The 17,944-nt window shown below is 38.6% G+C and overlaps 1 protein-coding gene across 1 annotated transcript in view; it reads right to left on the bottom strand.

Annotated features, from left to right (window-relative positions):
* MYO3A (myosin IIIA) overlaps positions 1-17,944 on the bottom strand; it is a 234,417-nt gene that overhangs the window by 25,226 nt on the left and 191,247 nt on the right. Inside the window, exons 29-30 of the mRNA XM_039221773.1 lie at positions 16,081-16,984; positions 14,124-14,268 (exon numbers count right to left, since the gene is read on the bottom strand). Of these exons, the coding sequence (XP_039077704.1) occupies positions 14,124-14,268; positions 16,081-16,984 (1,049 nt within the window). The remainder of the gene's footprint in view (positions 1-14,123; positions 14,269-16,080; positions 16,985-17,944) is intronic.

Below are 17,944 nucleotides of genomic sequence, written 5' to 3' on the forward strand. Positions count from 1 at the left end.
CCCCTTAATTACAAAAGTGACATAAACATTTGTAATCCCAAATTAGCAGCAGCATATCAATGTTGGCAGTAGCAAAATTAGGTTTGTGACTCTTTTGTGTGACTTGCATGATAAATACTGGCTTGTAAAGGTTACTGCCATATTAAATAGCCAGAAGGTAAAATATTTATTTGTATCATAGTTCTGGTAATAATTTAGGTGTTTTGGTTCATGGGAATGCACATTTCTTTGAATATTGAAAGAACAAGTCAACATTTTTCATTTGGAAGAAAGCATAAAACTCATTGGTAATATTTGCTTTCGAAAATTTATCTCGGTATTATTCTTATTTTAATGATAATTAACTGTTTTACTTAAGTATGCATCCAGAGTATAATTTGCATAAGTATCATGTTTAAATCAGATATTAGTAGAACAGAAATGCCCTTGCATGGTATTGTAATTTCTTCTGTAAGAAATCAGGTTTTTAGGTTTTTTTGGTAAATTTCCACATACTGCTGACAGTCTGTGAACTTTAAGCATAAATATATATATTTATATAGTTGACCTACAGGAAATCTTAGAAGGGAGGAAATTCATTGCTGCATGTCAAGGGCAGGATTCACAGTGTTGCAACTTGCCTTCCAGAAGGTTCTGTTTCTGCCTTTCCTCTCTTTTGCCCTTCAGCCAGTCTAGCCAGTCTGGAGGAGACTGGATACAGGTTCTGAACTTGTGTGTCAGTTCAGTTACACACTGCACCTCTCTGCCTTGCACTGTGCGTGCTCTGAGCTCCTGGAGCCACTTCCCTGTCTCAAGGTTACCCTGGATTTGGCCACTTGCTATACTCTACGGTCAATCTGTGTTCTCTGGAGTCTACCTGAGGTGAAGGGTTGTAAGATAGGTGCTTCTCCTACTCTGAGTTGTCCTTAACACTTTGCGGATGCCTTATCATTCACTGGATCTGACTCACAGGCTTCTTCTGACCTTCTCGAAAGGCAGCTATGGGCCCCCGTCCCCATCTGGGACTGCTCAAGCCATTCCTTTGGCTCCTTCTTCTCTGCCAACCAAACATGATGCCCTAGAGGCACTTTACACCTGTACTTATTCTGTAGGTCATGGGCTTTCAAGCTTTTTGCCACTCTGATTTGGGCACATTGCACTAATATCCAGAACCTTGAAAACTGAGCCTTTGGTTTTAAAATTATATTCCTAAGTTTAGGTAAGGCGCTGCCCCCTGCCTGTCCCTCATGTCTCTTCTAGTTATGTCACACGAGAAACAGAGGAGAGTTAAGTTGCTCTGTTTGTAGATGGACCAAGGTACATGCCCTCTATATTATCATTTGTTTCCTGGACACAATCACTACCTATCTGCTGTCTATTTCGGGCATGTCTGTTGGGCTGAGGTCTTGGTCTAGTCCTCAAAGGCTAGTTTTGTTCCAGTTATGGGGTTCGTTATGTTCTTATTCCCAACCATCTTTCACACTCATGCACAGTCATCAGAGCAGGTCGCCCTAAGAGAGGCAAATGAGAATACACACAGTGATGCTGATGGAGTCTTGAGAGTGCCTTCTTTGTTAGCGATGGTGAGCTGTCGTGCTGAACTGCCAGCCTGTGTCCTGTGTTTGGCCACAGGACTACAGATACGGTCAGACAACAAAATATATACTTCCTTGCCTGGAGAAGATCATTGAAGGCCCCCTGATGACCATGTTGGTTATTTTTCAAGATCATATTGATTTAATCCATCTGAAAAATATTCTAGTATATAGACTGAGGTGAAGCCTATGTTAATTTCCCCCCCAAAGAACCACATTTTCGAATATTATTTATTGTCATTTTCTCAGATTGGCCTTTTGGAAACAAGGACATTATCTGATTTTAAACAGGCAGCCTTTAGTTTTTATTGCCCTCTGCTTCTACTTTATAACACACAGATTAGGTGGTTCCTATGAAGGTTAGGAGAAATACACTATTTTTAATAAGTCATTATTTCTTACTGGAGCATGTCATGGAAGCAAGGAACATGGATGGAGGAAATGTCAAGCAAGCTTTCAGTGACTCAAGACAGCCTGGCAACAAAGTCGATGTATCTGGAGATGATGCTCTTGTCTTACCCCACATGGCTGTGGAAACTCTGTACCAGGCTGCGGTCACATTATTCAGATCCCTAATTTTAAACAGAAGTGGACTCTGTAGGTCCAAGCCATTGAAGGATGGAGAGGGCCCTCCCTACCGGTGGTTGCTCACTCAGCTTTTCTAGAGCTTTTCATATAGGTGCTTTTGTCAGTGAACCACCACCTCATATGGTGGAAGATTAAGCTGATTATTTACAGTGTTCAAATTCCAGTTCTATAGCATTTTATCCTGCAGTTAGATCAGCTAGCAGTTTTCCAAGGTTCTTTGAAAAATGAATTTTTGCATCTGTTAATATTCCATTTATGAATGTGTCATTACTTATTAATCATTTTCTTATGGTCTCATTTTATTTTTTGCCATGTACATACATTTTTCTTTTTCAGTTCTGATTATTTCATTAGGCTGTAAGTCCTAACAAGTGGGCTTACTGGGTCAATGATACAAACTATTTACATTTCTTTACGTTGCCAAATCACTTTTCAAATATTTACTCTACAGTCTTACCATTAGTATTTGAGAATAATTAAATTAGCACGTTCTCATCACTGTTAAATGTTTTTTTCATCCTTGACATTTTGAGGGGTAAAAAACAGTAATTTGTTTTAATTTGTATTTTTATTTCTAGGGTGATCATCTGTAGGCTTAGTTGGCATTTGTATTTGTCCTTCCATAAATAAATCAATGTCCTGTGCCCATTTTCCCATTGGGGGTGTGAATGTTTATCCTAATAATTTGTAAGAGCCCTTTGTGCATTATACATGCTAACCCTTTTCCATTTGTTCTAAGGTTTTTATCCAGTTTGTATTTAGTTCTTTAACATCTAACAATGCTTTCTAATCTCTGGAAGGCTTAAATGTTTACACAGTCCAAAGCTATCATATCTTTTCTTTCTAATTCCTTTTGTTACTTCTTATGTTTTATCCTTCCCTAAGCAGAGATTGTGAAAACTCAGTTCATATCATCTGGTTGTTTTTGGTTTACTTCTTTCGCAATGAAATCATTAATATATGTGGGAAGTATTTGGGTGTTCAGTTTAATGTAAGATTATCTTATTTCTTCTCTCCAAATTAGAAAAAATGTAAGCATTACTCATCTATTTTTAATTGTTTTGCTTTTGTGGCAGGTTTTTTTTTTTTTGTATAAATGTTTACAATAAAATAATTTTATTTTATTTATTTTTTTATTATTTTTTTTACAAATAGTTTATTGTCAAATTAGTTTCCACATAACACTCAGTGCTCATCCCCACAAGTGTCCTCCTCCATGCCCATCCCCCCCCCACATCCATCAGTCCTCAGTTTTTGTCAGCATTCAAGAGTCTCTCATGGTTTGCCTCCCTCCCTTTTCCCCACCATTTCCGTCCTTCTTCTCCCCCTTGTTCCTCCGTCAAGTTCCTCCTAATCCTCCTATACATGCAAACATATGATATTTGTCCTTCTCTGTCTGACTTAATTCGCTCAGCATAACACCCTCAAGGTCCATCCATGTTGCTACACATGGCCAGATTTCATTCTTTCTCATCATGGCAGGTTTTTATAGGTACTAGGGTCAATTGTAGGGGTATCCTATCTGACTATCTTATTAATATGTAGTTGATTTTTATAACAGAAGCCTATGCTTTTTATGCTTTTAATTATTGTAGCTTTATATTATTCATTTTTCTATCTAATAAAGCAAGTCCTCATTTCTAATTATTCTTTTTTTCTGAAATTTACAAATGATCTTTAGGGACATTATCTTAAGTTCTAAAGAAAATCTCATACAGACTACACAAGGTTTTCTTTTTAAACCTTGAAATTAATTTTAGAGGTCATATTTACATTCTTTCCAGCGAGCTCTTTTTCCATTACATACTTTTCAGGAAAGAATGTCCAGATATCTATATATCCTTGCTGAATTCTATTGTTAGTACCAATCATTTTGGTTCATTCTTTGCATTTTTAAGATCAAAATTCATGTTGTCTACTAATGCCCTTACACCTTATCTTCTCGTTTCCAATAGTTAGGCTTTTGTAGAAACTTCTGTTTGCTGTCTTGTTGCACCAGGTAGAAATTCCCAAATAATGTAAAACACTGTTGTCGCTGGTATGTCTCTTAATCTCTTTCTAATGGAACTGCTTCCAGTGTTTTACAGTTAATAATGATGCTGACTATAGGCTTAAGCAATATATTCTTCATACTGTTAAAAAATCTCCTTCTATTTTTAATTTAGTAAGAGCTTTGCTTTTCATCAGGACCAGGTGTTATTTCATTGAAAACTGTTTCAGTATTTATCAAGATGACTTTTGATACTGTGTTACACTGATACGGGCTATTTGAAGAGAGTCTTAATGTAATATTGTACTCAGTACTGCACTTAGTACATATCTCTAAATCTCTGAGATTGACCCATAGTTTACTTCCTTTCTTTCCTCCCTCCCTCTTCCTTCCCTCCCTCCTTTCCTTTCTAAAATGTTATTTGTCAGACTTAAGTGTTTCAGGGTACATGACCTTCAGAAAACAGTTAACTTTCTATATTATTCTTTTTTCTCAAACAGATCGCATATTATGGGAAGATTTTTAAATGCAAGAAATTTAAATGCAATTGCTTAAACTACTGAGTTATTGTCAACTTTTCCTTTATAGATACGTCCTCATACTGACTTAATTCTTTTTGGAAATTTATGTTTCAGCCCCAGATTGTGTTTGTGAAATTGACTGCATTGAGTATAAGATTTTAGTACTGTCAACTATATTTGTTGTAATCTCTTAATTCTAAGTTTTTTGGTGGATTCCTTTTTAAATAATTAGGAATTTATTTTGTTGTTTTATTTTCCAAAAACATTATCCTAATTTCATTTAGATAGTTCGTGTATTTTGTCTTGTTGTAGTTATTTTTTTTTCTGTTTTTTTTTTTTTCCTGGTGTTGAATAACACCTAATTTTCCTTAAAAATTTCTCAATTTACATTCTTTTTTCATTATTTTCTCTCAATTGATAATGAAAACATGTAATGATTTGAGTTTTCCTATGAGTATAGACCGGGCTTTATATGTGACTATTCTTATTTCTATTAATTCAAAAATAACTTATAGCTCTAATTATAATTTCTTTAGTTCAGACTATCTTATTGATTTTTAATTTGCTGATCTGTGGTTTTTAATTTTATCTCAATTGCATTATGGTCTGAAAGTGTAATTTGGTTCAATTATGATTTGCAGGAGTTTGTTGACTGGCCTAGTATGTATAGTTATAAGAAAAAAAATTAAAAATACACTAGATATTTGGAAAAAAGGTATTTTCTCTAGAGGATATGAAATTATAAATATACACAAATTTACCTTGTTGATTATACTATTGTAGTAACTATGCTATATAATTTCTCTTTGAATTGATCTCATGTAGCTAAGTAATATGGTGTCAAAATATGTAAAGAAAAAACTCAGTTTCCAGTGCTGCTATTATTGGTCTTTTTGTGTGCATTTTAATCAAAACTTTAATGGAAATTTGGGGTTGGGAGAACATTGTTCATTACTCTCCTGCTTCCATTTTAGCTCCATGTCCTTCTTAGTTTAGAGTAGGTACAAAGTATGGAATGAGGAAAAAGAATTTGAGTGTAGAAAGTGTAGTTGTTTCTACTGAAGGCCTCTAGGTCAAATGTTTTGTCTGAACTAATTCAGTTAACACATCAAAAATCCACACTTCAGAGCATAAACTTATGTAAAATAAACTGTTTTATATGATTAGCATTTAATATGTAGTTAAGTACTAAAAAGAAATGATTCTTGCTGAATTATAAGATTATAAATCAAATCATTTAATTTCATATACTGAGTTTTTTTCTTTTTTTAAAAAAAAATTTTTTTAATGTTTTATTTATTTCTAGGAGAGAGAGAGAGACAGCATGAGCAGGGGAGGGTCAGATAGAGAGGGAGTCACAGACTGAAACAGGCTCCAGGCTCCGAGCTGGCAGTCAGCACAGGGCCCGACGCGGGGCTCGAACCGACGAACCGCGAGATCATGACCTAAGCGAAAGTCGGACGCTTAACCGACTAAGCCACCCAGGCGCCCCGTACTGAGTTGTTTTCTTAAGAGACTGGAGAGTCAGTATTACTTCTTATGAAGAAAGAGGAATAGCAAGTTAAGTCAGGAAGATAAGCGTTAGGTGGGAAGCCATACAACTTCTGAAATCTCTTTACTTTCTACTTTTAACAAAAAAATAATGCTATAAAATATATAACCCAACATCATTTGGGCTACCCAGCTTTCACATGAATGCAAGCAGGTTTATAGATACAGGTGGACATCTATTCTTGGATAGTTTGCAAAATGCATTTCTAGGTACCAACATTAAATGGCAAGATGGGCATTCCTAAAAAATAAAGCAGATCAAATCTGCATCATAATTAAAAACATAAAGTGTTATTGCATGAATCTAAATGCTATAAAAATTCAGAAATAAATGTTGCTTCCCACCCCCCCCCCGACATTTACTCTGAAAGCAACATAAAAGCATTTGTATTATATCCAGTGTGTGTGTGTGTGTGTGTGTGTGTGTGTGTGTGTGTGTGGCAAGGGACAGCTCTGATCTAGTGTTGAATTTTCTGTTGATATTATGTAGATGAAGCACAGGAATTACAATAGCATTCTTATTTGTTAACCTTGCAACCCATTAAAAAATTACAGCTTGTTGGATAGTCATAGCTTCTTTGTAAAAAGAGAGAAAGAGAATATGCTTTTGTGTTACCAGAATTTATTTGTCCTACAATTAATCTTTTTTCTTCTCTTCACAGTGGTCAAAACAAATCGCCAGGTGTACCATAATTAAGAAGAAAAACATACCCCCATCCACCCAACACCATTCAGGGAGAAATAATGCAATGTCATTGTATACTTATGAATACAACAGCATTTATTAGGATCTATGATCTAAGGGCCATGCTCTAGTTACACACATCCTATATTCTTCTCAACCAAAATGTTTCTCTCAACCAAAACGCAGGTGCAGTTAGCTCATATCAGTTTCAATTTATTACATCTGTTATCAAAACAAAGATATAAAATAAGTAGTTCATGTATTTACCCTATTTTATTTTTAAACTTCACAACAAGCTGCTCAGTTTTCATTTGGACATTATTTTACCTTGACACTTATGCACATTAAAAAAATATGTCTCCCAGAAAGAGAAGCCTTGCAGAATAAGGTTAGAGCTTGTTAGAATTAATTTGAAAAACTTAATTATATTCATGGACTAACCATGTTTTCTAGGGCTTTCTTTAGAATAGCTAACAAGTTTTCCCATCTACTTTATATAATCCAGCTAAGGCTCACTGAGTTCTTAAAACAGAGTTTGGTACAGCAAATAGGTGAAGGTGTCTCTGGATTTTTGAGAATCATGAGAGAATTAAAATTTCAGGTGACTCTTAGGCTTATTTTCATGATGGAATTATTTGTAAATGAGCTTGATTTTGTTTTCCCAAGTGAAATCTTTCATGGCAGCGGGGGGGACAGAGGAGCATGGTTTGGCATGAAGGTCAGGACTGGAGGGGTGGCCTGCTAAACCTGAACTAATAGCACATCAGCTAAATTGCCTCTACAGGTGAGGGCAGCTGCTTGTACTGTGAGGTGTCAAATTCAGTGGTTAGTTATTATGATAGTCTAAGGAGACAGGACTTCTGTATATTATAAGAACCTTTTTTACCCCCTGACTGGAGGAGTTTAAAATCAGATAATACACACAAATCAGTGAACATTTAAAGAATGTAACGTGGGGCACCTGGGTGGCTCAGTTGGTTAAACTGTTGACTCTTGATTTCGGCTCGGGTCATGATCTCATGGTTCATGAGCTCAAGCCCCACACCGGGTTCTGTACTAACAGTGTGAAGCCTGTTTGAGATTCTCTCTCTCTCTCCCTCTTTCTCTGTTCTCCTTGCCTTGTGCTCTCTCTCTTGCTCTCTGTCAAAATAAATAAACTTTAAAAAATAAAAAAAAATCAACAATGTAATGTTAAATTTTTTTTGTTTTTATAAAAACTATACTTTCAGATTTTCACTCCACTGGTCACTATATTTTGTTCTACTGTAATTCTTGGAGGAAATTAAACAGCTTTCTGGTTAGTTAATAAGCAGTTACTGAACGTCTACTGTGTGATGAATTTGTGCTAGGGTAACAGAAAAATGAGTGTATACTAGTATATGACATGGCTCTGCTTAACATAAGGTTGAAAATCTGTTTGAGGAGGAAAAAACTAATCTACAGGAAATAACTCTGAGGTTAAATAAATACATGCTGACTTATTAATGGTACTGATAATCAGTTTCCTCCAACAAGTGTGAACCTGCCTACCTGTGTGAAGGCTGTGATGCCTGCAGGTATAAGAAGATAACTGGGAAAATCACTGGAACTGGAGGAGCAGGGAATGGGTAGTGGGAATTCTTGGTTTAAATGCGGTTAGGACGGGGACGCCGGGGTAGATCAGCTGGTTAAGTATCCAACTTCAGCTCAGGTCATGATCTTATGGCCTCCGGGTTCGAGCCCCAGGTTGGGCTCTGCTGACAGCTCAGAGCCTAGGGCCTGCTTTGGATTCTGTGTCTCCCTCTCTCTCTCTGCCCCTCCTCTGCTTGTGCTCTGTCTCCCTCTCTCTCAAAAATAAATAAACATGAAAAAAATGTGGCTAGGAGATGGCAAACTTGGGTTGTTTTATAAAGAAAACAAGAATCTAAAAGTTAGGTTAGACTTTGCCTATCCTGAGGTAAGAGAAGCCGGTCCAAATGTACAATAAAATGGATCTAGAACCACTGCAGGGATTAAATATTAACCAAGAAATATCTGGCTCAATTTGTGACCTCTGCTGGAATTCTTTAAACTATACGTGCCATAGTCTATTCCATAGATTATTCAAGAAATTTTTTTACCCTTGCAGAGATCACTAAAATATATGAACATAGACTATACCCAATGGTAAAGCCTGGCAGATGTGAGTGTAATCTCCCAAAATGCAGCACAATGAATGTTTGCACCCCCTTTTCCATTTGTATTTGTATCTATTCTAATATAAAAAAAAACTCTGGGGAGTTTAGTAATTGCAAATGCATAGGAAATTAAGTGGAGACTTTATAATTCTCTTCTTGTTCTGTCAGCACCATTCTACACAACACCCTAGAAACTGTCTTCCTGGGGCTTCTAAGGTGCTAGGCTCCATGGTGTTCTTCCCAGCTCTCTGGCTGCTCCTCGTTGCTGGTTCCCCTCTCCCTGATCTGTATGTGTCTGAACTCCTGCTCTAGACTCTCTTCTCTTGCGATCGTTGGGCTCCCTGAATGACCTCCTGGCTTCAGGTGCCACGCACTTATCCACCTGTCTACTGACTAACCTCTGCTTCTGTTTATCTCCTCAGTCTCACTGCATCCAAACCGCCATCATCTCTTGCTGGTCTTCCACGTTTATCCTTTGTGCCATCAAATTCTATCCCTACAAAGCAATCCAAAGGATCTTTGAAAAATGCAGTTGTCTATAGCAGGCTTGCGTTTCCACTGTACAGCAGTTCAGATGTACAAAAATGTAATCTGATTTTCCTAAAACCAGACTTAATTTTAACCTCTTGGTGTTCATTTCCATTTTCTACTGTTACATTACTTTTTATAAGTTTATTTACTTACTTTGAGAAAGTATGTGAATGTGCAAGTGGGGTTGGAGTATAGAAAGAGGGAGAGAGAGAATCTCAAGCTGGTAGTGTGGAGCCTGATGTGGGGCTTGATCCCACGAACTGTGAAATCATGTCCTGAGCTGAAACCATGCGTCAGGCATTTAACTGACTGAGTCACCCAGGTGCCCTAACTGTTAACATTATTATTATTATTTTTTAACAAATCCTAGTTAAACTCAGTCCCTTTCAGTTTTCTTAATGTCTTATGAGTAAACTTAGTCATTTTAGGTTTCTGACCCTCTTCTTTTCTCCCCAGGTCACATCTAAGTTGGGGGTGGGGGACTTTTGAAGCTTCATGGCATCAATGAAGATAGTCCATCTGCTCTGTAGCTATTCTTAGATTTTCATCAGCATCTGCTGAGAGTAACTGCTATCCAGTCTCTGGTCATTGGCATCTACTATTTCTGCCAAAGCCCTCCCTTTCTCCTTGGTTCTGGGTTGTCTGGTCCCCCCAGATCCTCTGTGTCGTGAGGCCACTTCATGCTCTCTTGCAGGCTCTTCCTCTCGGGCACATAGGACAACTCAGATGCTTGCCCAGTTAGCCTTAAAACAGTGGAGTAGAATATGTAACATCTCTATGCATGTTCACAACATAAAACTCTCCCTGTAAACCTGGGGTTAAAGAAATGTCCCTGAATTACAATCCTCTCCATAAAAGCTAAAACTTTATTTCTGATATTTTTCTTAGATCCGTTTAAAAAAATGTCAGATTGAAGAATAAAGTGAACTAATTTGACTTTCTAATCATATTCTATTGCTTTAGGTCTCTCCAAAGAGCGTGACAAAGCAATTTTGAGAAAGACAGAAATGGAAGCATCATACTTCCTGATTTCAAGCTGTATCATTATAAAGTTCTAGTAATCAAAAGAGTATGATATTGGCATAAAAACAGGCACCTAGACGAATGGAACAGAATAGAGAAACCAGAAATGAACCCAAGCACATATGTTTCGATACGGGCACCCAGAATACACAAAGGGGCAGGGCAATCTCTTCTAAAAATGGTGCTGGGAAAGCTGGACGTCCACATACAAAAACATGAAATCAGACTCATCTTGCATCACACAAAAATTCAGCTCAAAATGGATTAAAGCATAAAATCTGAAACCATAAAAATTCTAGAATATAACATAGGGAAAAGCTCTTTGACATCGGGTTTGGCAGTAATTTTTTTGGACATGATAACAAAGGCACAGGAAAGTATATCAAAAAAGCTTCACTACAGCAAAGGAAACCATTAACAAAATAAAAAGGCAATGCATGGAATAGGAGAAAGTATTTGCAACAAGCCATATATCAGATAAAGAGGTAATATCCACAATATATATACGGAACTCACACAACTCATGCCAAATACCAAGCAACCCCAATTTAAAAACTAGCAAATGACCTGAAGTGACATTTTCCCAAAGAGGACATACAAATGGCCAAAAGCATAAGAAAAGGTGTTCGATATCACTAATCATCCAGTAAATGCAAATCAAAATCACAATGAGTTATCACTTCAACATCGTTAGGATGGATATTATCAAAAAGGCAAGAGAAACACATGTGGCTAGGGTGTGGAGAAAGGGAACCCTTGCACATTGTTGGTGAGAATGTAAATTGGTACAGCCACTATGGAAAACAATATGGAGGTTCCTCAAAAAATGAAAAATAGAACTACCATATGATCCAGCAGTCCCACTTTGGATACTTATCCAAAGGAAGTGAAATCAGCACCTCGAGCAGGTATTTGTGCTCCCATGTTCACCACAGCATTGTTCACAATAGCCAAGATATAAAAACAACCTAAATGTCCATCAACAGATGAATAAAGATAACACACACAGCTCCATAGGAAGCTGCTTCCCCTCTCCCACCCTTCCTTTCCCTTTCCTGTCCTTTAAGGACAGGGCTGAGCTGCTTGCACAGGGAGCACTGCCTGGTTCTCCTGACTTCCCTGCATGACCAGCACCTCATAGCACCACACTCACCAGGGCTGCAGCACACACAACCAAGAGGGGAGCTGAAGTCTCCATCTTTCCCCTCTGCTTTCAACTGTCAGCAAACCATCTGGGCCTGGGTCACAGGGGCCCGTCAAACTGATGGGCATCTGGCCTCCAATTTGTGAAGCTGCTTCTTAACATCAAAAGGTTCTGGGCCAGGGCCTGAGAGCAGTGGTGGTAGAAAGGGCCAGAGAGCCACTTTTTTTTCCCCTTTGGATAATTTTTTATCACATTAGCTGACATATAGTATATACAGTGTACTCTTGGCTTTAGGAGTAGTAGATTTTGTGATTCATCACTTACATACAACACCCAGTGCTCATCCCAAAAAAAACCCTTCTCAATGCCCATCTCCCATTTTCCCCACCCCCATCAACCTCAGTTTGTTCTCTGTATCTAAGAGTCTCTTACAGTATCAAAAATCTATAAAGAACTTACCAAACTCTACACCCGAAAAGCAAATAATCCAGTGAAGAAATGGGCAGAGGACATGAACAGACACTTTCCCAAAGAAGGCATCCAGATGGCCAACAGACTCATGAAAAGATGTGCTCAACACCACTCATCATCAGGGAAATACAAATCAAAACCACCTCAATACAAATTGAGATACCACCTCATACTGGTCAGAGTGGCTAAAATGAACCACCCAGGAAACAACAGATGTTGGTGAGGATATGGAGAGAGTGAAACCCTCTTGCACTGTTGGTGGGAATGCAAACTGGTACAGCTGTTCTGGAAAACAGTGTGGAGGTTCCTCAAAAAATTAAAACTAGAATTATCCTATGACCTAGTAATAGCACTACTAGGAATTTCTCCAAAGGATACAGGAATGCTGATTTATATGGGCACAGGTACCCCAATGTTTATAGCAGCACTCTCAACAATAGCCAAATTATGGAAAGAGCCCAAATGTGCATCAACTCATGAATCAATAAAGAAGATGTGTGTAAGCGTGTGCGCGCGCACATGCGCGTGCAATGGAATACTACTTGGCAATGAAAAAGAGTGAAATCTTGCCACTTGCAACAACGTGGATGGAACTGGAATGTATTATGCTAAGTGAAATAAGACAGTCAGAAAAAGACAGATATCATATGTTTTCACTTATATGTGGAATCTGAGAAACTTAACAGAAGATCATAGGGGATGGGAAGGAAAAATAAGTTATAGACAGGGAGGTAAACCATAAGAGACTCTTAAATACAGAGAACCACTTTTTTCTCTGAAGCTTCACTACAACTCTAGACTTGAAGATAATGTGGCAGGACAATTGCCTGGAATATTAAGATATTTTCCCTTCCTCCCATATAAGACAAAGAGCTGGGCTCATCTTAGTAATTTCCTGCCTAAGGGATTTTTGCAGAAGCTGCGTGAGGTTAACAGCAATTCCTGTCTTTGGCAAGAGTCAAAGTCATTGCAGAGGTGTTGTAGAGGTGGTGCTAGGTGTCCTGGTGGGATGGTGAGAGAGCAGGCAGCCTCTAAGAAAGTGAGGGAAAATACATACAGATGCTCCCAGCCAGATGTCAGCAGGGCCATCAGTGGCTGCTCCTGGGAGAGGTTATAAGGCTGCAGAAAGGATGGGTACCTGGAGCATGTATGGATCAGGTATGATGCCCGACTTGACAGTTTCCAGGTGCTTCCTGCGGGTATGGGAACAGCACAGCTCCTCACTTGAAGGGGTCATGATGCCAAAGAGGAGATGGGTGTCCCAACAGTAACTGTGTGGGCAAATAACTAGTCACCAGAGGCTCAGGCTCTACCTGGTCCTTTGGTGGGTATATAAGATCGTAGGGACTTTGCACAGCCCTGGAGAGGGGGAGGCCTGATAAATACTGAGTTTGAATTCCCTACCAGTTGAGTGAAATGGGGGCAGAGCATGACACAGGTTGATCAGAAGAAAAATATAATAATGCATTTGGGTTTGTCATATAAATGAAGATTTGAACCTTCCATACTCTACTTAAGGTTGTAGATGTTGACAAAGGAATAGATATTTATGTTTTTGCTCCCTCTCATCAAACCTGCACCCTACTCCACTCCCCAAACTTCATCCCTCTCTATTTCCATCTGGTGTCATATGACAAGTTCTAGTTAAAGAGTATATGAAGGGGAAAAAGAAAAGAACAAAGAGAGGAGAATGAAGTCAGAGAAAGTAGGGTGTGTGTGGAACATTCTGGAAAAGTTTTTACCTAACTATAAGAAATGGAATGAGGTGAAGGTTCTCCCCAAAACAGAACATAGTTACCTCAAACCTGCCATAGAATGAAAGTGAGAAACTAATAAAGTATCTGGCACTGCCTTTCCCTTTAAGAAGTTCTAACTCTACTGATTTTTACCTGAGAGGCACTGCTGAGAAGAAACTCGTCTATTAATTGGCTTATGAGGATAGACACCCAGATAAAGAGGCTTCAGTTGCTGTGACAAAATCATTTCATTCAGTTTTTTCTGCAGAATGAAATATTCTTCAGATAACTTTGATATCTAAAAAGAAGGTCATGTGTCAGATTAAATGAAGGAAAAGAATTCAGAGGGCTGCACAGGTACACCAGGATCTAGTAAATTCTTGATCGACTGTCCCCAGGAGTCTCATGTACTTCTTCTCCAGAACCTACCTTGAACCATGTCTGAAACCCAAGGTCTTAAAAAGCCCTCACTTGACTAAGCCTTCCCATTGATGTAACTTGCACATCTCACATTTTCCATTTGCAAACTGCCAAATGTGTCATGCTACATGAAGCATTCTGTCCTGATCCCTCCTCCATGGGGATCCTGGGACCTGGCTTCTGTCTGTACCTTTCTGCAGCAACTGCCCTTCTGCTTTTAGCCCACAGAACCCCTCGGTTGCCTTTGATTGTGTCAAGCCCCTCCTTTCCCTTCCAGTGTTCTTAGCCTAAAGTCGGGGCTCCTGTCCTGTGGCCCCTCCCTTTCCAGCCAGCCCCTCTGCCTCCCTCTGGTCTGCATCCCAACTCTGTGGCCATAGCTGTCCTGCTCGGCTGCATGGGGGGCTCCTGCTTTTCTGCGTCTAGCTTTGTCCCTGTGGAGTGCTGAATCTCCTTCCACGGCATTATTATCCAGCTCTAGGGAGATGATTTGGTAATTCTGCATCTCCTCAATGTCCCTGATGCGTAGCAGGTCAGGATTCTAATCCCCTGTTTTGTCTTTAGACTAAGAAAATGTATGCACCAAGGAGAGGAAGGACTGCATGCATATTAAACTCTCCATGTCCGTGTGCTTAAAAAATACATAGAATAAGAAGGGGCTGGCAGATCTCTGCTAACAGCTACAAGTTGGAGATGTTTGGTCCACACCTCTAACATCAAAGAGGCGTCCAGGAGCAGCTACTGTGCCTTTGCACGGGCTCAGTCACGGGCAGAGACAAAGAGCAGAGTTTGGGGACCCAAGAGTATTAGGCAATCCCTCTATGAACTAACCCGTAATGATATTTCTGCAACGATTTTATCTATTGACTACCCTGGTGACGCATATTAATTTAGAATATGCATTTTAGAGGTCATCTAGTTAAAATCCTTCACGTTATGAGAGAAAAATAAAGGTGATGTTCTCAAGGTCACACATAAAGTGATTTTCTTAAGATCAAACACCTATAGAAAAGGCAAGACCTGGTATAGACATTTCCAGCAGTGGCTCCCTGTGGTCTCTCCCTCCATAGTACTAAGTTATCAGTATTCCATGTATACCCGTGAGAAGCGCTATAAAGCTAACTGTCCCCTTCTAGAAACAGCCAAAACATGCCTTCTCTTGGCACAAGATCTACTCCAAGAGGGAAATGTTCTTTGTGGTTCCTCATTGTCATGATGTAACATGTAGATTTCTACCTTCACTGTGTGTATGCATGCCTGAATATGGCTACCTGCCTAATTTTGACATCTCATTATGTCTTCTTAAAATCTGGGGCAGAAAAAGCATAGACTCTAGAGGATTTATAACCCCCTTTTTTTTCTTTTTTTTCTTAAATTATAATGAAAGGTCTCAGATAAGGAAATCTGCATTGTCCAATGCCAGCATTTTAGTAAGCTGCATAAACCGATGACTAGTCTCTTAACTATACAAGGTTTCTATCATATTTTATACTACTTCATATTGCACATTGTTTTTAAAAATTTATGGCTGTTTGAATAGCAAAACCCTTGAGACATTCATTAAAGAGGTTTGCAGTCTCATAAAAAGAGATGAAACAATTATTAATAATTATTAATTCACTGTATGTTTACTTTAGTTACTGTGTAGTTCCCAGAGACTTCTACTAGTAAATAAATCTGTTTGTTTACATACCTGCTTTGAAAAGATTGCCAAATCACATGCTTCCTTCTCTAAAACTGCCTTTGAGTCTTTATCATTCTTTGTCCTGATATTACAGGATTCTTCATGTTTTGTGGTACAGGAATACAAATCATGGGTATTTCTTGCTATTTCTGTTGGTTTTGAAACAACGTTTTGATTTTTAAAAGAAGACATCCGGTCCTTCCTTAACTGCTGCCTTCTCTTGTAGCCCCGGTATTTGCTCTGAATGAACACCGCTGCTCTATCTTCTTCCTGGGCGTGCATGCTTGCTTGGGCTGGCCTCTCTCTGACCGGCCCAGGCCTCAGATGGCTTCTCTGCTGGCTGCATACTGGTGCATTCTGGGTGATGACAGATGTTTTCTTTTCTTTTTCCTTGCTATCTGCATTTTGATAAACCGACCTTTGGCTAAGACTACGTTCTGAAGTTTTTTTAAAAGAAGGTTGCTTTGTCTCATTCTCCACTAACCAAAGTCCTGGGTAGCTTGGCCTTTCCAAGATGGCCTTCTTTTCTAGATATGCTGCTTTTGAGTCTTCAAAATTCCTTTCCTCTGCATATCTTTGGTAGTAATTCTGGACCACAGTGGTCTCATCCTCCACTCCCCGTATCTTACTATTCTCTTCCAGGTCTTTTGCATATTTCTTTTTAGGCTGTCCTTCTGTCCAAGGGTCTCCTGCCAGATACAGTTCCTGCTTAGCCTCGTCCCCATACATGTTATTCATTTTTTTCTGAGTTTGATATCCTCTGTTGTTACTTTCAACAGCAATCGTGGCTTCCCCTTCAACTCTGAAAGTAGAAATCTTCACTGCAGATGTACTTCCTTTATTATTTTGAGCTGGAATGACTGTTTCATTAGTAGGGACCGCATTTTCTGTCTGTTTCTTCACAAAAGATTCCCTGTGTAAAATATATTGCATCTGAATATACGATACTAAACTGGACCTTATTTACTTCCACAGTGTTGGAAGAACAGTGAAAGGGGAAAAACAAAACAAAACAAAAACAAACCCCAAGTAAAAACTTCTCAAGTCACATTAATCAAGTGTTTCCCACATGTTTTCTCTAGCAACAACTGTGGTAGCTGCTTTAATAATGATAACACCAGTTTCAATTCAGAATGACAACTACCTTAGCATATTTTCACTTAATGAGGGATCAAAATCCTAGGAATTTAATCATTTTAAAACATGTCTTTTTCTAAAGAAAGTACCTACAGTGAGAAGTTATAGAAAAAAATGTCATAATTTGAGACTAGGAGGAGGGTATGTTCACAAGGCTAATGTGCTGCATTTAATAAGCTTGCTCGAGCTCTGCTGATCATAGGAAATATCTTATAAAATTAAAGGGAAGTAGTGTCCCTGCCACAGTTCATGATCATATAATATGTTGAACAAAATTTCACAGTTGTAACTTTACCAATATCCTCCCCAGACGATTTTCCCTTCCTTTAAAGATAAGATCTTCTCTACAGCTTTTTTTTTAAAGCTACACAATTTTTTCTTTTTTTCTTTCTTTTCTTTCTTTCTTTCTTTCTTTCTTTCTTTCTTTCTTTCTTTCTTTCTTTCTTTCTTTCTTTCTTTCTTCTCTCTCTCTCTCTCTCTCTCTCCCCCTCTCCTTCCTTCCTTCCTTCCTTCCTTCCTTCCTTTTGGTGAGGTCAAACCATCACAAGAGCAATATGGCCATGAAAAGTGTGTTAAGTTACAGTGAAAAAGTCATAACCTGATACCCTGACATGCTACTTGGGGGGTTTTGATAAAAACTTTTCATTTTGGCTCAGGTAAGCCATGGGAGATTTTTGGTCTTTTGCAATCTATTTGTTCAAAAGGACTTGTCTTGGAGTCAAACTTGCAAAAAGTT

The sequence above is a fragment of the Hyaena hyaena genome, unplaced genomic scaffold (assembly GCF_003009895.1).
Source record: "Hyaena hyaena isolate Hyena2069 unplaced genomic scaffold, ASM300989v1 scaffold_1011, whole genome shotgun sequence".
In the NCBI taxonomy this organism is placed as follows: domain Eukaryota; kingdom Metazoa; phylum Chordata; class Mammalia; order Carnivora; family Hyaenidae; genus Hyaena; species Hyaena hyaena.